Source organism: Balaenoptera ricei, chromosome 3 (assembly GCF_028023285.1).
Source record: "Balaenoptera ricei isolate mBalRic1 chromosome 3, mBalRic1.hap2, whole genome shotgun sequence".
NCBI classification, from domain to species: domain Eukaryota; kingdom Metazoa; phylum Chordata; class Mammalia; order Artiodactyla; family Balaenopteridae; genus Balaenoptera; species Balaenoptera ricei.
In genome coordinates, this window is record NC_082641.1 from 31446727 (window position 1) to 31472683 (window position 25957).

Genomic DNA, 25957 nt, shown 5'->3' on the forward strand with positions numbered 1-25957 from the left:
ATCTCTGTTTCCCTAAGACTTAAATAATATTGTTTTGCATATTTTAAAATCTTTCTCCCTAGTGTCTAGTGTGGCACTTAGCATGTTGTACACTTATCATGTACTGTTTCTGTAGTGTGTTCTTTTATAGGATTGTGGACACTGTAAGGTTAGGGATGTTTTTCCCCTTAATTAGACAAAAAATTTTTGTTACGAAGTTTGTCATACATATAAAACTTTAGATATCCTTCATTTAAAGTAAAGAGAACAATGAAACAAACACCCAGCATGTGAGACAGTGTGTAGAACTTTATCAGTGCTTTGAAATCCACTCCCTACTCCTTTGCTCCACAAGGGAAACCTTCCCTGTATTTATCTTTCCTTCCTGTTTTTAATAATTTTATTATATATGAGTGTATTCCTAAATACATGTTGTTTTGTATGATTTCTTATTTTATATGGATGTCATTAATGCTGTAATGAATGTATTTTTTCAGTTTGCTTTTTTTATTCAGCAAGAGGTTTTTCACATTCATGTTGACAAGTGAATCTATAGTTCATTTCATTTTCAGTGCATTTTAGTTTTCTAAGTGCACTTAGAAATATACTACAGTTTATCCATTGTCTAGTCAATTTAGGTTGCTGTTTTTCTATACTATTATAAAATATGCTTTTAGAGGTCTCCTTATAGCTATCCTCTGTTTTACTGTACAAAAGTTTCTTTAGAGTATATACCTAGTAGTGGACTTGCTAGGTCTTTGAGTAAGTACACGTTTAGATTTCGCTTAGTTGTTTTCTAAAGAGTTTGTACCCACTTACTTTCCCACCAGCAGAGTGTAAGAGTTCCCGTTGCTCCACATCCTCATCAACACTTGTTATTGTTAGACATTTTTATTTTTGCCAATCTGATTGTTGTGAGGTGGTATCCTTATAGTGTTCATTTGCATTTTGATGATTACCAGTGTGGTTGTACATCATCATTTCAAAAGTTTACTGGTCATATATTTTTTCTTCTGAAGATATAGTAAGAACTATGTCTTCTGCAAGATTTTCTGTCGGGTTCCTTGTGTTCTCCCCTTAATTGGTGGTTTACTATTACTATTTTTTTGTTTTTCAGTGGTATTTTTTTAAAAATAAGTTTCAAATGTTAATATATTCTTTTTTTTTTTTTTTAAATTTATTTATTTATTTATTTTTGGCTGTGTTGGGTCTTCGTTTCTGTGCGAGGGCTTTCTCTAGTCGCGGCAAGTGGGGGCCACTCTTCATCGCGGTGCGCGGGCCTCTCACCATCGCGGCCTCTCTTGTTGCGGAGCACAAGCTCCAGATGCACAGGCTCAGTAGTTGTGGCTCACGGGCCTAGTTGCTCCGCGGCATGTGGGATCTTCCCAGACCAGGGCTTGAACCCGTGTCCCCTGCGTTGGCAGGCAGATTCTCAACCACTGCCCCACCAGGGAAGCCCAATATATTCTTATTTTAACCTTTTCTTTTGTGATGTGTGCTTTTGTGTTTTGTTTAAGAAATGAGTCCTTACTCTGAGGTCATAAAGATAACTTTCTATATTTTTATCTAAAGTTTTTAAGTTTTGTTTTCCATATTTAGGTCTTAAATCAACATAGGATTAACTTTTTGTGGGTAATGTAAAGATGTTATTCATTTTTATTTTTTGCTCCATATGAATAATCAATTTCCCCAGCCCCTTTATTTTTAATTAAAAAAAAATTCAGTAGAATTTTTTTTAGAGCAGTTTTAGGTTCACAACAAAATTGAGCCGAAGGTACAGAGAGTTTTTCATATATCACCTGGCCCAGTACATGCATAGCCTCCTCCATTATCAACAGCCCCCACCAGAGTGGTATATTTGTTACAGTTGGTGAACCTACACTGACACATCTTCATCACTCAGAATCCAGAGTTTACACGAGGGTTCACTCTTTGATGTTGTACATTCTGTCAGTTTGCACAAATTTGTAATGACGTGTATCCACCACTGTGGTATCAATCAGAGTAGTTTCACTGCCTTCACCATCCTCTGTGTTCCACCTCTTCATCCCTCCCTCCCCACAAACCCTTAGCAACCACTGATCTTTTAAATTTTTATCGAAGTAAGGTATACACATTACAAAATCAAACATTATAAAGTCTCATTTCTCCCTGCTCATGATTCTTGCTTCCCAGAGGAAACGATTAAAATTTTTTTTTAGCATTTTTTTCTTCCATTTACCTCTGTATTTCTAAAGGTTTTCTTTTACTATGGTGTCTTGATTTTTTGAATTGGGGCAAAAATTTTTTTAACATAAGAATTTCCATTTTAAACAATTTATACAATTTAGAGGCATTAGTAATGTTTATAATGTTGTACAGCCATCATCACTATCTATTTCCAAAAATTTTATCACTCTAAACAGAAACTTTAGCCATTAAGCAGTAATTCCCCATCTTTCATTGATGAACACTTGGGTTTCCATCTTTTGGGTATTGTGAGTGCAGTGAACATTGGCATACAAGTATCTGAGGCTTTGATTTTAATTCTTTTGGGTATACGCCTACGAGTGAAATTTCTGGGTCGTATGGTAATTTTATGTTTAACTTTTTGAAAAACTGCCAAGCTGTTTTCCACCGTGGCTGTGCCATTTTACATTCCCACCAGCAATGTGTGAGGGTTCCAATTTCTCCACGTTCTTGCCATCACTTGTTACTTTCCCTTTTGTTTTGTTTTTATTATAGTCATCCTGGTAGGTGGGAAGTGGTATCTCCTTGTAGTTTTTTTTTTTTTTTTTTTCAATATATTTATTTATTTTTGGCTGTGTCAGGTCTTGGTTGCCGCTTGTGGGACCTTTCGTTGCAGCATGCGGGCTTCTCTCTAGTTGTGGCGTGCAGGCTCCAGGGCACATGGGCTCTGTAGTTGGGGCACGCGGGCTCTCTAGGTGTGGTGCGTGGGCTTAGTTGTCCCGCCGCATGTGGGATCCTAGTTCTCCGACCAGGGATTGAACCCACGTCCCCTGCATTGGAAGACAGATTCTTAACCACTGGACCACCAAGAAAGTCCCTCCTTGTAGTTTTTATTTTCATTTCCCTAATGTCTAATGATGTTGAGCATTTTTTGATATGCTTATTGATCTTTTGTATATCTTCTTTTGAGAAATGCATATTCAAGTCCTTTGCCCATTTAAAAATTGTGTTGTTTGTATTTCTGTTGTTAAGTTGTAGGAATTCTTTATACATTCTGATTATTAACTCATCAGATGTGTGATTTGCAAATATTTTATTCATTCTTTAGATTGTTTTTTTACTTTCTTAATAATATTCTTTGATGTATGAAAGCTTTTAATTTTGGTGAAGTCCAACTTACCTATTTTTTCTTTTTGTTGATCATGTTTTTCATGTCATATCTAAGAAGCCATTGCCAAATTATAGGTCATGAAGATTTCTCCTGCTTTCTTCTAAAAAACATAGCTTTGGCTCTTACATTTTTGGTTATTTATCCATTTTGAGTTCATTATGTATATGATGTGAGGTAGGGGTCCAATTTTTTTGTTTTTGTTTTTGTTTTGGTTTGATTTTTGACCCATCTTGGTGATTCTTCTTTTTTTTTTTTTTAATAAATTTATTTATTTATTTTTGGCTGCATTGGGTCTTTGTTGCTGCGCGCGGGCTTTCTCTAGTTGTGGCGAGTGGGGACTACTCTTCGTTGCAGTGCATGGGCTTCTTATTGCGGTGGCTTCTCTTGTTGTGGAGCACGGGCTGTAGGCGGGTGGGCTTCAGTAGTTGTGGCACGTGGGCTTCAGTAGTTGTGGCTTGTGGGCTCTAGAGCGCAGGCTCAGTAGTTGTGGCGCACGGGCTTAGTTGCTCCACGGCTTGTGGGATCTTCCCAGACCAGGGCTCGAACCTGTGTCCCCTGCGTTGGCAGGCAGATTCTTAACCACTACGCCACAGGGAAGTCCCATCTTGGTGATTCTAATGTGTAACGTAAGGTGTGATTCCAGAGTAGTTTTCTATTTTATTTTATGAATGTTCAGCATTCATTATATGGTGATCATTTTCTTCACTGTTTTTTTTAAAATGCACACTTATTATATATGTTATTTATTATGATAATTTGAATTCAGTTCTGGAATTGGTCTTCTGCTCTCTTGGCTGTATTTCATTTGGTCCTATATATTTTAAATATGTTTCATGTTAGTTTTTCTCCTTTGTAGCATGTTGAGAGTCTGTTTCACAATGCATACAGATAATTTTAAAAATGTCTACAACGCTGTTAAAATTTGGTTTAGAGAAAGACAGTAATCTAAAACTACCCTTCTTATTGGCTTAAAGAAATATTATATGGGTGTAAGTTATCATTCGGAAATCAAGTACTGAGAAGAAATACGTCATTTATCCTATGAAAAATAGCTGTAGGATAGTAGAGAAATACTGATATAGTCCAGATTTATAAGGTAGGACTCATTTAGACATTCGCACTTCCTTTTAAGAAAGTAGTACCAGAAACAATGAATTTTGCCTATGAATTTAATGAAATTGTACAACCATACATCTTATTTAATGCTTAGCTAAAATCTCACTTAAAAAGTCAGCTGGAAAAAAAAGTCAGCTGAGGAAAACGTTAGGATTGACTCAGCTGTTTTCTCATCGAGTACATATAGTTTCTCAGGCTCTGGTTCATATTTGGGTACCACATTGAATCAAGGCATATTTTTTTTTAAATTAATTTATTTATTTATTTTTGGCTGTGTTGGGTCTTCATTTCTGTGCGAGGGCTTTCTCCAGTTGCGGCGAGCGGGGGCCACTCTTCATCGCGGTGCGCGGGCCTCTCACTGTCGCGGCCTCTCCCGTTGCGGAGCACAGGCTCCAGACGCGCAGGCTCAGTAGTTGTGGCTCATGGGCTTAGTTGCTCCGCGGCATGTGGGATCTTCCCAGACCAGGGCTCGAACCCGTGTCCCCTGCATTGGCCGGCGGATTCTTAAACACTGCGCCACCAGGGAAGCCCAAGGCATATTTTAAACATGGAATGTATTCTGTTTTCAGTCAGGGACATTTTTGGACATAATTTCATGGACTTTGTTTTTCAGGATATTGAAAATATGTTAAAAATGGTTCATTTTTTTTGGCTTGTGCACATTAGCAGCAAAAAGCTAGAAGCAGAATTAGAAGCTGATACATTCTATCAAGTTTCATGTGGGTATTAGGCCTGCATAATCAGCCATGAAATCTATATGGTTCTGTTTAGTTCCCAGTTCAATAATTATTTTTGAACTAGTTAACTGGGTTAAAGCATGGGTGCTAAGGATTAACATTTCAGTTTAGAGCTCTCTGTGGCCTTAATTTTGCATTAAGGAAGTCTGTGACTTGTAACCAGTACAGTCAGAAATTTGTGATCTGATCACAAGAGAGAAAATTTGGGAGCATGAATACTTTAATACAAATTTATTCAGTCATTCAAGTATTTATTGAACATCTGCTGTGGGTTAGGCACTGCTTTAGAAATTGGTGATACAGCATTTAGCAAGTCAGATGAGATCTCAGCTCATATTGCTGTGGGGACATTTGAGGGGATGGATAACAGATTACAAACAACTAAATAACTAATCAAACAATATAATTTAGCAATGTACATAATAAAGATCATCAAAGTAAGGTAATTAAGGTAATGGTGACTGATGGGGGTGTGTTTGAAAGTTTAGAAAGGACTGTGTGTCTGAAGGCCTCTTTGAGGAGATGACATTTGAGGAGACCTGAATGATGAGAAAGAGACCGTGTAACAAGTGTTTTAGCAGAGGGAACTGCAAGTGCAAAGACCCTCAGGCTGAACCAAGCTTCAGGTGTTCAGTTATGAAGAAGGCCTGTGGGGCTGGAGCACCTTGAGCTTAACTGTTGAAAAAAAGAGAAATTCTCTTTATGGAGGTTTGCTAGCTCCTATCTTTGTATAAGGATAACATGTATGTGAGTATGTATTCCTTTTAATATTGAACCTAGATGAAAATAAAAAGAAAAATCCCATTTTTTTTTCTTCAGTAGTTATCGACTGCCTATGTCAGGCATCATTTAGGTGCTAGAGCCACAGCAATGAACATAACAGACAAATTTTTGCTTTCATTGAGCTTATATTCTAGAGATACTTCATTAGAAGGCAGTGACACTTTGAATCCTAGAAAATATTTGATAGATTAATTGATATAATTAGGAATGCAATTCTCAACCTTTTGGGATGGGGTGGGAGGTAGAGGGATGGTGGATGGTGGTGGCTTCGGAAGGTATAGAGGTGTTTGATAAAGACTTTAATGAGAGTGTGTAATAGTCCTCAGGTGTGTTGGGTAGAAAAACAGTTGAGAATCAATATGATACTCCCTAGGGTAAGGTATCTTTACAATCCAGGAAAGCTATCAACACGTTTAACATTTTAGCAACTCAGCAAACTTGGATTAGCACTGAGAAATAATTTGTATTTCAGAAAATATATTGAAACATTTTGAGAGTAATATTAACTTTCTTACATGACTGACTTTATTTGCTCCTATGGCAGACAGTGATCGTATTCACATATAGTGAATAGAAGCATTGGTTATCTCAGTAGTTTTCTTTCTTATGGTGTAGTATCTAGTAGTTTTTCTTCCACATTCCAGTTGTTCTGCTGGCTCTTTATGAATGAGGATTATCTAATGGGCCTCTAACATGTAATTGCTCTGAGCTTTTGTCTCTGACTTTATATTTAGGTAAGATAGATAAAAGAAGTTTTTTACTTTCTTTAGGTGAAATAATATTTGAGTCACACATTCAATGTTTGAATTACAAATTTAAAAACATTTAAAAAACTCAGCTGTTAAAAGGAGAGTCAGGGTTTCCTGAGGAATCAGTATTATCTCCAGAGTACGTTCTTTGTTTCAGCAAAGGCAATGAGTTTCTGTTTCTGTATTTTCAGGGATACAAGCAGCGGTGAAAGTGAAACGAGTTCTGAATCTTCTGATGATGAGTTAATTGGCCCCCCTTTACCCCTTAAAATGGCAGAAGAACCAGTTAATCATATGGAGGAAGATATCCTCGGTCCTTTACCTCCACCTCTTGGTGAAGATGTGGAAGATGATGATGATGATGATGATGATGATTCAGAAGAGGAGGAAGTAAGTATTTCAGTAGTAATTTAAGAATTCAGTGGAGTAGTGTCTTTTAGAGTAGTGTAGAGATCAGTTCCCTGCTAGACAGTTATTCATGAATGAGATCAAATTAAAAAAAAAATCTGAGTTTACTACTGACAGCCCCTTGTTGAAAGAACTCTAAAGAATGTATTTCAGGAATAAGGAAGTAGAACTCAAAAATAATAAATGGACAGTAGGAAGCAATGTGTTAAAAAGTTAATAAACATTTTATTAAGTTTATGTAGCATTGAGTGTCATGTTGATGATGAATAAATCTGGGAAGATTTAAAAATAAAGTGGATCTAATATTTTGAACAATAATGTGGAAGATAGGAGAGTGGAATCAGTTCAGTCATTTTGAAGTCATATTATTTGGATGGAGGCTAGAGATGTTAGTTAATTTTAGATTAGCTTAAGTCAAGTTGCAAGTTACAATTTTAAGAGTAAATGCCCAAAAAATAGAAATTGTGTAACCTCCAAAATAGTAGAAGGAAAAACATATGAAGAAAACCGTTGATGTACTTTGTATTTTTGATACCTAGAATGGATCATTTTTTAATACCACCTTTCTCTATGTGACAGATTATTTTCAGTCATAATTATGAGTTGAAACAAATAATAATGGTCAGAAGAGAAGCTGACAGCCTTTGCAGATCTGTCAGTGACTTCATCAAAATGGGCATTCTTTGCTTATTTGTGTTTACTACACAGTATACCAAAGTTGTCATTCTATGTCTATTCATAGTTTATTAAAGAAAGCTTTTCATGCACACATGTGTATGTAAAATTAGGAAAAGAGGAACATAAGGATAAATCAGGCAGTTTCATTAAAAATTTTGTTTTACAATAAACTCCTGAAACTGCAGTGTTGACCATATCATTTTTCTTTTGATGTCAGTCCTAGTGGCTTTTAAACATCTCTGTTCTTAAAACACTTTCACTAAAATCTCTTCTTCCAGAAAATCCATCATTTTCTAATATATTTGGTAAAAACTTCTAAAGTTTCTTCTGAAATATCAGAGAAAATGGCTAAATAATGGCAGATGTTGTCATTAAATGATCCATTGCTTTAGAATGTTTTTGATGAAAACAACTGAGGTGTTTAAACATTCCCATTTTGAATTCTTCTGCCGACCTAGTCTACCATCTTTTGTCTTTTTCTCCTGGCATTGAAATTATAGCAGAATGGAAGACTCTTTTTGTTTCTTTGACTTTACAATCATTGTTTATTTTGAACTTACTGTTTAAATGCACAACATGAAGTACACCAGGGATTGGAGATATGAAACCACCCTTGAAGTAAGCTTGAATGATTCTGAACCATTAAAAATATTACCTGAACATGTGTGTAGCTGAGTATATTTGTGCATGTATGTGGTGCAGATAGTATAACTGGGAGTGCGCCAAACTAACTTCGTGTAGAATGCAATGGTTATTAAAAGATAAGTAATAAAAATATGCTAATTTGAAGCTTACGTATGTGTTATCAAAACTCAGCACTAATCATAGCAAAAAAAAAAAAAAAATTTTCTAAACTGACAATTTTAGAATTGCCAGCACCTGCTGATAATAAAAAGTAGTCTCATCTTTAGTTGATTTTATTTTTGTTTTTAAATTCTCTAAAGAAAATGTACCCCCGTATTGGTCTGCAATACTACCACTGAAATGCTCTTGATATGCCATTGAAGAAAGCGCAATCATTCCAAAAAAAGACAGTAAAGGGGAAAAAAGAAGTAAATGAAAATCTTGGTAAATAGAGATTGCAAAATAAGATGGTAAGCATGAATACAAATACAGTTGACCCTTGAACAATGCAGGAATTAGGGGCACCGACTCTCTGAGCAGTCAAAAATCCGAGTATAATTTACAGTCAGCCCTCCATTTACACGGTTCCTCCACATCTGAGGCTCCACATCCTCAGATTCAACCAACTGTGGATCATGTAGTACTGTAGTATTTACTATTAAAAAAAAAAATCTGCTTATAAGTGGACCTCTGCAGTTCAAAGTCATGTTGCTCAAAGGTCAGCTGTATATCATTATTCACAATAGATGTAAATGGACTAAACTTGCTACTTAAAAGACAAAAATTCTCAGATTGGATTAAAAAATTCAGGCATATTCTACTTATGAATGATACATCTAAAATGTAATGACATAGAAAGGTTGAAAGAAAAAGGAATAAAAGAGACTACAGCAGGAAAATGCTAACTGAAAGATAACCGATTAGTATTATAAAATTAATGTAAAGATAAAATGAGTGTCATTAGCTAATGGTAAAAGAAACAATTTATTCTCCAGGGAAATTTGATAGTCCTTAACCTGTGTGCATTTTAACACAATATAATCAAAGCAAAAATTGACAGAATTATAAGGAGAAATGGACAAACCTATAGTGATAATGGCAAATTGTTCAGAAACAATTCAGGAATTGTTAAGATGGCAATTAGAGTATAGATTTTAGCAATACAAATGCACAAGTTTTATCTATTGAACATATATAGAACCTTCATCCAACATTTTCTTTTCAAGCATACATGGGTAATCAGAAACAACAGCAACCACACGTCTAGGCCACAATGTGTGATGGACAAGGAAAAGATGTGTTTAATTATTTTGGGTAGTTCATAGAGTAGGTAATATTTAGGTTGAACTATCATATGTGAGAATGACTTATGTTTGTTTGTTATGAATGTTTGTGTGCCCCCCAAATTCATATGTTGAAGTCCTAACCTTCAGTGTGACTGTATTTGGAGATGAGCCTCTTTGGAAATAATCAAGGTTAAGTTAGGTCATAAGGGTGGGTCCTGATCCAAATAGGATTAGCCTCCTTATAAGAAGAGAGATGCCAGAGAGCTAGGTCTGCACATAACAGCAAGAAGCTGGCTGTTTATAAGCCAGGAAGAAAGTCTGCAACAGAAACCAAATTTGCTGGCACTTGGTCATGGACTTCTAGCCTCCAAAACTGTGAGAAAATAAATTTTTAATCTTTAAGCCACCCAATCTGTGGTATTTTGTCTGAGCTGATGAATGCAGGTTTGCAATGCTGGCAAGGTACCGGGGAAGAGAGAATAGAAGTAAGAAGGGTGTTGTGAGGAGAAAAAAAGTTGCTATAGTGAGGAACTAAATGTGTGCAAGTACATGATAGTGTGGTGAAATGTCATGTGATTAGTGCATGGCTGTTTTTTCTTACTAGGGGGAAGTGGAAAGATGAGGCTGATGAGATCAGATCCAGAGAAGAAATACAGTAATCCCCCCTTATCCAGGGGGATATGTTTCAAGACCCCAGTAGATGCCTGAAACTGTGGATGGTACCAACCCTTACATATACACTATGTTTTTCCTATACATATATACCTGTGATAAAGTTTAATTTATAAATTAGGCACAGTAAGAGATTAACAATAGTAACTTATAATAGAACAATTATAACAATGTACTGTAGTAAAAGTTACTGGCATACCTTGGAGGTATTGCTGGTTGGGTTCTAGACCACCACAATGAAGCAAATGTTGAAATAAAGCAAGTCACATGAATTTTTTGGCTTCCCGGTGCATATAAAAGTTACGTTTACACTGTTCTATACTCCATTAAGTGTGCAATATAGCATTATCTCTAAAAGAAAACAATGTACATACCTTAATTTAAAAATATGTTATCGCTAAAAAACGTTAACCATCATCTGAGCCTTCAGCGAGTTGTAATCATTTTGCTGGTGGAGGGTTTGAAATATTGAGATTTACCAGAACATGACCCAGAGACATGAAGTGAGCAAATGCATGGGAAAAATTGTGCCAATAGACTTGCTCCAAGCAGGGTTGCCACAAACCTTCAATTTGTAAAAAATGCAGTAAAGAGCAATAAAACAAGGTATGCCTGAATGTGAATGCGGTCTTTCCCTCTCTCTCAAAATATATTATTGGACAGGTATAATGCCTTTTCGATCTTAACTAAGCATTTATCATGCACTGTGGTCATAACTTTTGCAGTTTGAGGTGTGATAGCAAAACTAGCATGAATTTCTTTTTGCTTCCTCATGATTTCACAGATAGGAGATTTGTTCTTACTGTAGATCCTAGGGACCTCTGCATACCATTTTTTTCCTTATCAAGTTGAGAACTTTTCAACTTTTCACTTAAAGGAAGCACTTTATAGCTTCTTTTTGGCATTTTCAAATTGCCAGCATCACTCTTGCGCTTTGGGGCCGTTATTAAGTAAAACAAGAATTACTTGAACACAAACACTGTGATATCTTGACAGATGACTACTAAGTCTTTGTGGTTTGATAGTAGATGAGTGGCAACATCAGTCTGTTTTTTAAGTCTGAGTGAGAACAAACTTTTCTACTTTATTATATTTGATAAGTGGGATATTGGCAGCCTTCTAGATCAAACAGTAGTAGAATTAGGGATCATAGGCAAAGGAAATCTGTTGATTACTATCTTGAATATGAATGTTATTGTGGAATCTAGACAAAGTAGCATGATTCATTTTATTTGCATTGCGGTGTTGGGCCTGTGTTTCAACACTGAGTTTCAAATGTTTCTGGCCTTTGAAAGAATTTTGTTTTTGTGTTTGGTTGGACTTAGGGCCTAGTAATTCTTTGCTTGTTGATTCAGAAACTTAATTTAGTTCCTTCAGGAAATCAGTTTGAGGTAATGCTAAGCAAAATTATAAGAGATTGTTTTATATCTCAGAATGCTAGTTGTATTTTTACAGTTTGGGATATGTCAGAATTGTTCCGTCTACTTATTAAGGCTTAACCATTCTGTAGGTGCCCTTGGTTTCCTTTCCTTTTTTCGCTCATACTTGGATTCATCACCATCAACCTTTTGTATTTTTTGTTTCCTTTTGTTTTAGCCTTTTTCTTTCTACTTGGTCTTGGCTCTAAGCTTGCAAACATACTGAAATCTTCCTTTAAGTCAGTTTCCCCTCCAACCTACTGTCCAATTTCCTCTTTTTCTTTATCAGCTAATGTCTCGAAAGCAGTATTTATATTTGCCACCTCTGTTTTGTCACTACACAGTTTCTCCTTAAATCTTTGTTGTCAGTTTCTGCTCTTACCATTTCATAGAGATCCCCAGTGACAAAATCCAAATATCCAAAGGCCCCTTCTCAGTTCTCATTTTGTACCTACCTCTGCATTATTGGACAATATTGACTTCTTCTTCCTTGAAACTCTTCCCTTGCCATTTCTCTGTACTGTTGGCTTGCTGCCTATCTCTTTGACTGTTTTTTCAGCAGATATTTATTGAGCACATCTTATGAGTCAGGTACTTTGCAGGTGTTAGGGATACAGCAGAAAATAATGCAGACAAATCCCTGCTCTGGTGGTGCTTACATTTCCGCTAGAGCCTCTTTTACTACTTCATATTTCCTTACATTTCTCCAACCATAAACATTCCCTGAGGGTATGTCCTGATGTACCTTAACATTTCATATTTGGCCTGGGTGGAGTTTCTTACATCTTCCTGTACTCATGATTCCTATTCACTCAGAGCAACTGGAGGCATACCTCATTTCATTTGAACTTCAGATTCAGCTTTCTAACCACTCATGAAACATGTCCATATTTAAGCTCCCACAATATTCTAAATTCAGCATTTAAGATCAAACTCAGGCATTTGCTTTCCCACTTGAACTTTTGCTGTGGTCACTTAGCTTATCTTTTTGCCTCCAGGATCTTCAGTCCCTTTTCCTCACTGCTGCAAGATTAAACTATTGATAACACAAGTCATATTGCAAGTAATGGTACTCATTCCCTAGATGAGGGAAAATAAACTACCACAGCAAGTGGGCTTGACTCATGGGGATTCCTGAATACAATCTGATTTTTTTTGTTGCTCAGAAACTTGCAAAGCACTGTGACTTTTTAGAGAGACATTCTACTTGGTAGGAAAGCAGCCACATTTACATACTTGAGTGGCTAAATATTTCAGCAAGTATTATTGAAATTAATGGAAAAATATTTTTAATAACCCAGTGATTCTTAATCTGAACATAAGAATCATCTTTGGTACAATTAAAAAACATGTATTTGTAGGTTCTGTAATCCAGAGCTCAATTAAGTAGGACTAGGGTGAACCTGCCTCAACTCCTGCAATCTTGTGTTGTAACAAAAGGCTTCATAGGTTATTCTGATGCACCTCTTCCCAAACCACTTGTGACTGCTCACTTAAATAGTCACAGTTGGGGTCATAGGTTAACTCAGTTAGGGTGCCTTCATAGGTTATGATCTGTATCATGCCTCATGGATGCCTAAGGACATGGGCTATTGCTTACAAAATAATGTTGCCTAAAAACAAGGATATGGAATTGCTGACCTGTTTCTCTGTGCTAATGAAGCCACTTTGAAGTTTTCATATAAAACATACAAGAATATTCTTTCTCCCAGATAGCTTAGAAGTAATACTTATGTTGATTTTTATTTTTTGAAAAATGTTTCTTTTATGATATGTGAAGGTTGATGTCTCTGAACAGCATTAGTGTTTAATTGCTTCTGAAGATGACATGGGAGAGATGGTAAGTTCCTGGCCTTTTGAATCTCTCTCATTTTTATGTCTTTTTATGCCTATCTTGAATTATACCTATTAAATTATAATTGTCAAATTTTGTGAAGGGCTGTGAAGAGGTAGGTATTCTAGGAATTGAGCCAATAGCTGTGTCAGTTATTGAGACTATATTACTATATTAATATCAGGAGCCTTAAAAATGTTCATTTCCTTTAAACTTAGTAATATCACTTCTTGGATTCTAGCCTAAGGAAATTTGGAAAACACTTTATGCACATAGATGTTTATCATAGTACTGCGTGTGGTGGTGGTTTTCAGAATGTGTTCCGTGGAACGCTGTTGGGGGGCAGTTGTGGTAGGGTTGGGTCCCTCCTCTACAGTCAACAAGGTCAGCTCTGTTTTATGGTAGGCTTCCTCAGAGCTTTCTCTTGACAGTTTCCATGTCTAAAAAAAGTTTGAAAATAACTGACATATTTAAAATATTAAAACAATTAGAAATAATGTAAAGAAATATCTCATAATGGGAGAAGGACCAGTAAATTGTTGTGTAGTCATATAAAAGCATTATGTAGTCATTAGACATGTTTAATAAGAGTTTTCAATAGCAATAGGAAAGGGCATAAAACTGTATAGACAGTATGATTTCAAAACTTTAAATATTGCATCGGTATGGAAAAAAATCCCTCCCATTGCTTACTTCTGTATTATGGGAGTGAGGATAATGCTTATTTATGCCCTGTACTCTTCTGTTCTTTTCCAGTTTCCACACTGATCATAAACTGTGCCTGTCATTAGAAACAAATGATGGGAGTACAAACAGCAGTCCTCTGTTATAAGGCAGTTATGATCTTAATTCAAAAATCTAGGACAGACATAGAAAAAAACCCAAACAGAACAGTATTGAATATAAAATGTCTTAAGTACTGGTGAGTACACTTACTTTTTGTGTGTTTTACCTTGTTCCAAAAAGGATTTAATTAAGTGAAATGCTATAAGAAAGCAGAAGTTAGGAAGAATGAATGAAAAAAAGGAAAACCAAGGTACATAAATAAAGTTAATATAAAACACACAGGAAACAAAGTTCTATATTTGCTATGGGTAAGCCACAAAACCTCATCACCATTATTGATTCCTTTCTTTCCTTCCTACCCTATATCCAATCTCTAATTCATTAACTAGTCTTACTAGCTCTGTCTTCAAAGTTTATACCAGATCTCTCCATTTCTGTCTCCATTACTACCACCTTAGTCTAATCTGATATCACTTCATTATCAGTAGCCATGTACGTCATCTGTCAGCTTCCGCTGTTGACTGGACCACTATGATGGTAATCCAGGCAATAAAAAGAGACAAAAGATAGATATAGGGAGGCAACATAGAGTAGTGATTAAGGAAATGGACTTGGAAGACAGATGGAGCTCTTTCACTTTCAAGCTGTGTGACTTTGGGCATTACTTAACCTCTCTGTGTCTTTCTTTCCTCCTCTGTAAAATAGGGCTAACAAAACACTTAACTCGAGTTGTGTGGATGATTGAATAAGTGAATGAATATATATAGAACCCTTAGAACGGTGCCTGGTATTTATCATTATGCTCATCTATTTTAATATATAACAAAAAGAGAATTAAAAAAACTAACATGATTCCTAATAAAAACATTTAAAAATGAAACTAAAAGGGAACTTTAATATTGTATTAAATGATTCATTCATGCTTCATACCACCAGTCAGTGTTATACATAATTAAGGAGCACTAGAGGTATTCCCTTTAAAATCAGAAATAAAAGATGGTAACTGTCACATTATTATATTATTCTAGACATTTTTGCTAATTAAACAAACTGAAATAATCAAGAGTATTAAAAGAAGTGAGAATATTGATGTATTTGATATGACTCTACCAAACAACAAAAAGGGGCTAATCAAAACAGATTAATAAGAGACTTCCCTGGCGGTCCAGTGGTTAAGACTTTACCTTCCAATGCAGCGGGCGCGGGTTCGATCCCTGGTTGGGGAGCTAAGATGCCACATGCCTTGTGGGCAAAAAACCAAAACGTAAAACAGAAGCAATATTCTAACAAATTCAATAAAGACTTAAAAAAAAAAAAACTAAAAAAAACAGGTTAATAGTGTCTAGTTTAAAGGGTTAAAATTGAAAAAGAGATACCTGTTTTACAACAGGAACAACAACAAAAATTAGAAGTAAGCTTAGTGAGAGATGCATCTGAATATAAATATAATATAAACACTATAAAGCTTTTCAGTATAAAAAAGAAGTAAGAACCACTAAATAATCAGTAAATATTAAATTTTTTCCCACAGAGGTTAAATAATTTGCCCAATTTATTCATTTACTCACTTATCTCACTATTTAGTGGTAGAGTTGCTGTTCAAACCCAGGCTGTCTATGCTTTTAACATTACTGTGCTGCCTCCCATACTTGGAAGGCAGTGGCATTGAGCTTTGAGCCTTTGTTAAGTGGTGAACCTATATATCAGTTAGTACATTATTGATTTGGCTGCCGGTGACAGAAAATAACAGTGACTTAAACAGATAGAAGTCTTTTTTTTTTTTTTCCTGTCTTACATAAATGAAATAAAGAATTAAATAGACCAGGGCTAGTTTGCAGGTCCAGGATATCACAGATCTAAGCTGCTTCTGTCTTTTTGTTCTTCCATCATCAATGGGTGGGCTTCAACATGGACGCTCTAGCTGTAGCCATTATTTTTGCAGTTTTGTCAGCAGGAAAGCAGAAGGGATAAAGAAGGCAACTCATTTTGAACTTTATATCTTTCTGTCACATGAGAAATACAATATTTACTTTAGGGATCCAGGATTCTAGCTAAAATTCAATGCTTCCATTACGAAGGATGGATGATGGGGGCAACCAACTAGCAACTATGTAGTGTGTATGAATTTATACTCAGTGCTTGGTACTTTCACTTATAGTAATGGCAAATTATTTATTTACTTTTTAAATCTTTTTAGGCATATTGAATAGTCCTTTAATATTGTATCGATATGACATACATATGTATACTCTATTTATTTGATTTCATTTTGCACATTGTGAACATATTAGCTGCCTTTCTCCAAAGTCTCAAAAGACAGTTTATGTTTACTAATGCAATCTTTAAACTCCTAGGATTTGGTTACTATATTAGGATGTATGAATTTCATTTGAATTCCCGTCTGTTTCATCTTGCTATTTAGTTATTCTACTGTTTTTATTTCTTCTGGAATGAGGTGCAATCTTTATGGTTCATTTTGTTAAGGAGAGATTCCATAAAACTAGTCTTGGCTAAGATTTTAGTCAAGTTCGACCATATATGTCAAGTTCGTTTTTATAGAGGATCTTTGAAACGTTCATAAAGAAATGGAGGCATAGGGGTGGATTTTTGTTTTTAACTTTACAAAAGCATTCCCAGTAAGAGATCTTAACAAAGAAAGTACATTTTAAATGCTTTTACTTTAGGAGAATGTGCTTCTTCAGTGAAACAAGTTAAAACTGTAAACAAAATAAGCAATTTTCCCTCAATTGAATTTATGATTGTCATTATTTTTAAAAAGAGTTTTACCTCCTCCCCACTTTCTTTTATTATTTCCCACAACTGACATATAATTCATTGCTCATTTAGCACTGGCTCTATCAGTAATTCAAGATTTTTTTTAAGGACATGTCTAATCTCTCATTAGAATAGGATAATATAGAGGAGGCCTGATTTGTAAATGTATTAGACCTCACCAATTCCTCTTTGCCCATTAATTCTGACAAAAGAGTCTGTTAGTTTTGAGTGGACACTGATCCAAACTGTAATGCTTCCTTCCCATTCCTCCAGTTTCTGCTTGTTAAAATTCTGTCTAGCCTTTGGAGACCATTTCAAACGTGATTTCCTTCAAACAGGCTCTCCAGATGCCAGCTGCACGTGCTACTTCCCAGGCCTGTTTTCTCCCTTGTATAACAAACTTAAGCTATTTTTCTTGTGAAATCATTACTTGTATTCTTGTGTTAACTACTGTGCCTCTCCTTTGCAATCCTTTGTGATGACCTTAGGTACAGGGATTTGTATATAAATAGTACAGTAGTTTTTAAAAACTTGCAACCTCTGGTGTAGTGCCTTTAATGTAGTACATAGAGTAAATATTTGTCAGTTGGAATTGAATGTGTTTGGTTTTTATAATTGAAAACCTCATTTTATGACATTTGAGAGTGTTTTCTATTTTTGACATATAAATCCCTAGTTTTTACATGGAAAATGGAAGTTGGGATAGAGGACTGAACAGAAAAAATGTGAGCATGAAAATGCAAAAAGACACCTGCTTTGTAAGAGCCATTATATATGCCTTGTCCTAAGCTTAAAATTTAGTTACATAATAGTTGAATAATTGTAAGAACTGCCCTACAGTTGAATGAGATTAGTTAATTTAATCGTATAGACTATAATTGCTTATGAACCTACCTTTTAAATGAGGCAAAAAAAAAGTTGTAGTTTTCTCTTCTTAAAACAGTCCCACAAAGCTTAAAATGTGATTGTTTTGATTGAGGTATAATTATATATAGTAATGTGCACAGATCTTAAGGTTTCAGTTTGAACAATTTTGACAGTTTTGTATACACCAGGTGTAGCCACCATCCTAAACAAGATACAGGACATTCCTGTCACCCAAATAGTTCTTTGTGCCCTCTTCTAGTCACAAACTTTTAAAAAATGAGCTCTTGATAGCACTAGAATTGGAAGGAAAATTACCAGAGAGCAATACTGATTGTTTTACGTTAAGAACTATGTGGATAGCTCCTGGTTGTGGTTAATTTTTTTTTTTTTTTAATTTTTATTTATTTATGGCTGTGTTGGGTCTTCGTTTCTGTGCAAGGGCTTTCTCCAGTTGTGGCAAGCAGGGGCCACTCTTCATCGCGGTGCGCAGGCCTCTCACCATCGCGGCCTCTCTTGTTGCGGAGCACAGGCTCCAGACGCGCAGGCTCAGCAATTGTGGCTCACGGGCCCAGCTGCTCCGCGGCACGTGGGATCTTCCCAGACCAGGGATCGAACCCGTGTCCCCTGCATTGGCAGGCAGATTCTCAACCACTGCGCCACCAGGGAAGCCCTGTGGTTAATTTTTTTAATATGCATTTTACTTTAGTTGCTGGTTAGTAGTTGTTTTAGTGTTGCTGCTGAAGTCACTGGATTGGAAGTGTTAATGTTGTTTGTTATAATTTTTTTTGATGACAAGCTTGCTTTTCACTCATTTTTCCTTTGTTCCATTTTACTCATCTACAGTGGTAATAAAATTATTCTTTCAAATAGAATGCAAATGAAAATGGTATGCAAACCATAATTGAACTTTGCCAAACTATACCAACTGTTAAGTAATTAGAAGTATTTAGTGAGTATTTGAACTTATATTATTATTTTGCTTTGAACTGAATAAGTGAACAAAAATTCAAGAGGATAGAGTCAGGAAAGAGGTGAAAAATGCTTTTTAAACCATATCTATTATATGTACATAATTCTGATTTTTATTTTAAAGGTAAAGAAGGTTGTAACGTAATCGAATGGAAACTCTGGGATTATTGAGGATTTTCATTATCCTTGCTGTCCCATTTCCCGTTCCTACAGAGAATTGAAAGTTGCATTTTTATGACTGTAACTAAAGGCTAGATGTAGCAGTGACTTTTTAGTTGTGAGCACCTGTTTTCCATGAGCTTTCTCTGACTCCCTGGTTGGCACGTTCTGTGGTGGAGAGTCCAATTTGGGTCACCACTGTGCTTCCCTGACTTCTGGGCTGAGGCTTCTCATCTCTTGGCCTTGGTCATTGCCAACCACCTGTATCAGTCAGTCTCTTTCCCTCATGCATAGGCAAAGGTTGAAGAATTAAAAGTGGACAAAAACTCTCTTTTATTCTCAGGAGTTGATCTATGTGAGGAATGAGATGATGCCTGTAAACACTTAACATATGGACTGACACATACTGAGTACTCAAAATTGCTGGATTTTAACGTTGTTTTCATCATCATTACCAATATTTGATTAATGACCAATTTTAATTTAATTGCAGCTGACTGGAGAAAAAAGTTTTTAAAAAACAATGTGAGGGGGCTTCCCTGGTGGCGCAGTGGTTGAGAATCTGCCTGCCAATGCAGGGGACACGGGTTCGAGCCCTGGTCTGGGAAGATCCCACATGCCGCGGAGCAACTAGGCCCGTGAGCCACAATTGCTGAGCCTGCGCGTCTGGAGCCTGTGCTCCGCAACAAGAGAGGCCGCGATAGTGAGAGGCCCGCGCATCGCGATGAAGAGTGGCCCCCACTTGCTGCAACTGGAGAAAGCCCTCGCACAGAAACGAAGACCCAACACAGCCAACAATAAATAAATAAATAAATAAATAAATGTTAAAAAAAAAAAAAAGAAAGAAAGAGGCACACTGCTGTGTTTAAAAAAAAAACAATGTGAGGAAACAATGATTTTAACTTCAGAGGAAAATCAGTGTTCTTTAAAACAGAGCAATTTAATTACACCTGCAAGATTCTGTCAGCAGAGGATGCTAGAAGCTCTATTCCAAAATCCAGTGAATGTGTTCATTACTATTTCCAAACTAATGTGGGAAGGTCTTCATTCTTTAAGATGGGCACCAGGGGGCAATAGAAGCATTTTAGCTTTTGGCGTGAATCCATTTTTTTCAACTGTCTCCTTTCTACAGTGGAAGGAAAAAAAGAATCTTATAAACAATGTCTTCTAAAAGTTGGAACAGGTGAGGTTTAGGTTGAGATTAATGTTGGAGTAATTACCTTTTTTTTTTTTTGAAGAATAATGTAGAAAAATTCTTTATTGTGATTTGAGACTATTATGACAGTAACATAAAGTTTGTTTTTTTATCTTTAAGCTTTTAAAATCACTAACAGATTCCTGTATAGAATAAGGCTTAATGGCAGGAATTTTAAGGATAGCTTCTTTATAATTTAAGTCTGTAAGGTCAAAGAAGAAGGTTTATTTCTCTGATCACCAGAGTAATCCAAACTTTAAAAAACACATATCAGATCTTGTCACGCCCCTGCTTTCTTTGTTACCTTCCTGTCAGTAAATGCTGCAATTTCTTCCTATCACATTGTTAAGAAATCCTCGTTCCTTGCCTTGATCTCTAAGGCCCTGCATGACTTGGCCTCTGCAGATCTCTCTGACTTGATCTCCTTCCACTCCTGTCTTACTCACTTTTCTCTACCCGTGTTGACTTTTCTGCTTTTCTTTGAACAGCTATGCTTGTTCCCTCATAGAGCCTTTCTATTTTGTCTTTCTTCTACTCGAAATAACACTCAGAGCTTCACATGACTCCCTCATTTCATTAGGATTTTTGTTCAAGTGTTACCTCTCTGACTACCTTATATAAGTACTCCACCTCCATCCCACTGCTTTATGGTGCTCCAATATGGGACATGTTTGTTTATTGGTTTATTGTCTTTCTTCTCACAGTAATTTAAGTTTCCTGAGGGCAGTAACAGTGTCTCTTTTACTGTTGTATCCCCAGTGGCTTGACCTGTACGTGGCACATAGTAGATACTCAAGGAATATTTGTTGAATGAATGGCCATCTTTGGCTCTGGTTATAGTTACTCTCTTTGCCCTGGACGTTTCATGGAATCAAAGCCAACTTCTGATATAGTCACAGTTAACCTTTAGAAACTCAGGAGCAATATTCCACTCTTACACTTCCAGGCTAGTCCTACCACAGTTCCCTTGTCAAAACTCTGCAGACCTTTTTAAGCTCCCATTTCTAGGTGGGCTTTTGTATCCTCTCAGGTGGCTTCTGAGAATGGTCCGTAGTATGGGTCCTTTCTGCCTCTAATCAAGGGTTTTTATTTTGTGCACCTGCAATGTGAATGACTGCTAGTATGGACCATTTTCTTTATTTTCAGTAATTAGTGTATAGTGGGGAATATGCAGACAATATGCAGACAATACAAAGGACAGTTAAGTGCAATGAAGAAGGCAGGAGGGTACTTTTTATCTGACTGATTGTAGTCTCCTCAAATTACAAGTTGTTTTAATATTTAAGTATTCAGCATTAAATTCTGGTAAACTTCTATCAATATAATGGATATATAGTGAATTGCAAATCTTGCAGATGTAAAATTTCTTTAAGTCTATGGAAGTGATGTTAAGGATGTCCCTCACTCAAAGCCGTTTTCAAATGAGGATCTAGTTAAGTTAGACCAGTTCTTTTTTTTTTTTAATTTATTTAATTAATTTATTCATTTTTGGCGCATTGGGTCATCGTTGCTGTGTGCCAGCTTTCTCTGTTTGTGGTGAGCGGGGGTTATTCTTCATTGCGGTGTGTGGGCTTCTCGTTGTGGTGCCTTCTCTTGTTGCGGAGCACGGGCTCTAGGCACGTGGGCTTCAGTAGTTGTGGCACACAGGCTCAGTAGTTGTGGGCTCGCAGGCTCTAGAGCGCAGGCTCAGTAGTTGTGGTGCACATGCCTAGTTGCTCCGCAGCATGTGAGATCTTCCCGGACCAGGGTTTGAACCTGTGTCCCCTGCATTGGCAGGTGATTCTTAACCGCTGCGCCACTAGGGAAGTCCCAGACCGGTTCTTAATTGAAAAAGAGAAAATTTACAAGGATGATAAATGATTTGAATATTATGGGATTAAGAGCCATGGAGAAAATTCACGAAGGTTTTGAATTTTTTTTGCAAAAACAGCCCCCTTGATGATCCTGCCAAAGTTGATCCTGTATAGTCTGTGATGCCATTTAAAAAAAATTAATTAATTAATTAATTAATGTTTGGCTGTGTTGGGTCTTCGTTGCTGTGCACGGGCTTTCTCTAGTTGCGGCGAGCAGGGGCTACTCAGTGTGATGCCATTTTATGTTGTCTAAATTTTAGTTGGAAAAATTGCTCCCTACTTCTTATAAAGTAATACCTGATTCATTCTTTGTGGATTGTAAGATTTAGTGTATTCTGAGATTTGATGTAGTTACGACTTAATTTTTGTTAAAGATTAAATAAACTATTTAAAAATTTAAATTTCATTTTAAGATATTTTAGTCAAACCTTTTAATGCCCCTTTTTAATGAAAATTTAGGTCTCCTTTTCAGTTGACTACTTATCTTGTAATCATGAAAAAAAGTTATTATGTTCTCCCTTGTATCCTTTATGATTTATTACAGCCATATACTTATCTTCTGGATTCACAGAACCCTTGTTCATTTCTGCAAACAATCCCTTGGACATCTTCTTTCTCAGAACTTCTTTTCCCCTTTACCCAAGGATTTTTACTATCATCAGTACTTTATATGAAGTAATGAAATCCTCTTCTTCTTTTATTCCCCCTGACTCTCTCTGCTTGTAACACCACAGTTTTTTTTCACACTTTGTATTTTTGATCTTACGTTCAGCGGGTTGCATTATTTACACTTCATAGTTCTATTAATACTGTTGTAATTGGCCCTGCCAAAGTCCTTCACTTGTTATTTATCTATGTGTAATCCTCCTCTTTTTATCTTTTGCTTTCATTTCTCTTTTTTTCCAGTTTCTTATGTCTTCCTACATATGCTTCACCTCTTGGCTCTGTTTCATGTATGTTTCATTTTACCTTAAATTTTTTTTTTTTGACATCTTTATTGAAGTATAACTGCTTTACAGTGTTGTGTTAGTTTCTGCTGTATAACAAAGTGAATAAGCTATATGCATACATATATCCCCATATCCCCTCCCTCTTGCGTCTCCCTCCCACCCTCCTTATCACACCCTTCTAGGTGGTCGCAGAGCCCCGAGCTGATCTCCCTGTGCGATGCAACTGCTTCCCACTAGCTATCTATTTTACATTTGGTAGTGTATATATGTCAGTGCTGCTCTCTCACTTCGTCCCAGCTTACCCTTCTCTTTCCCTGTGCCCTCAAGTCCATTCTTTATGTCTGCATCTTTATTCCTGTCCTGCCCCTAGGTTCATCAGAACCATTTTTTTTTTAGATTCCATATACATGTGTTAGCCTACGGTATTTGTTTTTCTCTTTCTGACTTACTTCACTCTGTATGACAGACTGTAGGTCCATCCACCTCACTACAAATAACTCAATTTTGTTTCTTTTTATGGCTGAGTAATATTCCATTGTATATATGTGACACATCTTCTTTATCCATTTACCTTAAAATTTAAAAAAGAAATTGCATGCAGTGTAATTAAATTCCCCCCCCCCCGCCATTTTTTACTCTCAGTTTATTACTTTAGAGTTTTACTTTGAGTTACTTTATTTATTGATCTCATTTTGTTTTCTTCTGTCTCCCAACTAGTAAGTATTCTTAAGAACAAAGGTCATGTAATTAATTTTTGCACTCCTCTAGATGTTAAAGAAGCTGTAAAAACGGACATCAGTTTTTCAGGTTAGTAGGTATAAACACAGTGTTTGAAAGTGAAACATCTCCGTTGATCTTTCACCCCTTCTATTTACATGGGTAAAAGTGGAAAATTTGCATATGTCAATTTTGAAAAAGATTTCTTAGTGCTTTAATTCAAAAAAGTGCTTTTAAAGAATCTTTACAAAATCATTAATATTTACCGGTATTGATATGTCTTTTAGTAGAATTGTACTTTCCTGTTACCAAGATTATAAAGTTTGCATTTGAATACATTTTATATTTTTAAGTGCCAAATTGATAAAATAGCATATAAGTAAATATTAAAGCAGAACCAACAGAGCTTACTTAAAAAAAAAAATTCTTCTATAGACCTTGATTCTTATTTGGAGGGACATTTTGTTCATACTGTTTGTGCTGAGTGCTGGAAGTGCAGCCAACTGTGAATTTGAAATAAGACCAAGACCACCAAGTTGATTCAGATAGCCTACCAGGCAGCTGTTGGATAGTAATTTTGCCATTTCTCTACTCGTCTGGGTTGGAATCAGGGAGTCTTTGTTCACCTCTGCGTGCTGCAGAACCTTGAACACTACAAATGGTGTTGAAATTTTTTTTTTTTTTGATTAAATGAAGGAGTTAATGGCATAGTGTTGATTTTTACTCTCATAAAAAGTGTTGCTCGGGACTTCCCTGGTGGTCCAGTGGTTAAGACTCTGCACTTCCACTGCAAGGGGCACGGGTTCGATCCCCGGTCCAGGTAGTTCCAAATGCCACACAGTGTCGCCAAAAAAAAAAAAAAAAAAGTGATGCTCTAACAAACCAGGAATTCAGTGTTAAGCCACAGTTCAGTATCTGCAGTCCCCTTTTGTTTGATTTATGATAAAGAAATAAGCGTATGCTCAAATCTAGAGCCCAGCAATAGTGCTGACAGTAAGTGGATACTTCCTTTGTACAGCAAAGTTCTAAGCACTTAAAGTGAAATAACTCATTTAATCCTCCTACTTCTATTATCCTCTTTTGAAGATGTGGAAACTGATACTCAGAGGCACTAACTTCCCCAAAGCCACAGTAAATGGTGGAGCCAGGTTTCAAATCTAGGGAAGTCTACTCCAGAATACATGTGTTTAACCAATATGCCTTCCTTTACCGCTGGTTGTGACCTATTCTCCTTCTCAAGGTCATCAGTTGTCTCTCCTACACTTGTCTCATGCCCCAACCATACAAGCTATTAGCAGTCTTTGAATATGACTACTCTTTAATGCATTCCCGCATGCTTTTCCTTCTGTGTGGACCCTGGTCAATACTTAGTACCACTCCATTCTCTTGGTAGTCTATGTAAGTAGTGCCCCTGTGGGTTACATTGTGACAGACCTGTCTCCATCAATGAAGAACCTTTTCATTTTGCAGGATCCAATTTTTCTCATTGTGAAAGGAGTGTATTTTCTCCTTTTAAAAGCGTTCACTGACAAAGGGAGAGTTGAGTACCTCCTTCCTTATGCTACTTGTGTATTAGTTATATTCCTCTGTTATTTAAAAATTTTTATAACAGCTTTACTGAGATATAATTAATACCCTCAAATTCATAATTTTCAGATATGCAATTCAGTGGCTTTTAGTATAACCGTAGAGTTAGTTGTGCAACCATCACCGCTATCTAATTTTAAAACATTTAAATCCTTCCGAAAAGCAACCTTGTAGCCTTTTACTTTCATTCCCTATTCTCCCTCTGCTAGCCTTCCTCCAACTCTTGGCAACCACTAATCTACTTTCTGTCTGTATGGATTTGCCTATTCTGGACATTTCATATCAATGGAATAATACAGTAAGTAGTGTTTTGTGACTGATTTCTTTCACTTAGCATAATGTTTTCAAGGTTCATCCATGTTGTAGCATGTATCACTACTTCATTACTTTTTATTGCCAAATAATATTCTATTATATGGACATACTACATTTAAAAAAATGTATTCACTAGTTGATGGGCATTGGGTGTTTACAT

The 25957-nt window shown here is 36.2% G+C and overlaps 1 protein-coding gene across 3 annotated transcripts in view; it reads left to right on the top strand.

Moving 5' to 3' along the window:
- The window catches only part of WDR70 (WD repeat domain 70), a 327284-nt gene that overhangs the window by 16292 nt on the left and 285035 nt on the right, over window positions 1-25957 (top strand). For all 3 annotated transcript variants that reach the window (XM_059916261.1, XM_059916260.1, XM_059916262.1), the window contains exon 5: window positions 6896-7094. In XM_059916261.1, the coding sequence (XP_059772244.1) occupies window positions 6896-7094 (199 nt within the window). The remainder of the gene's footprint in view (window positions 1-6895; window positions 7095-25957) is intronic.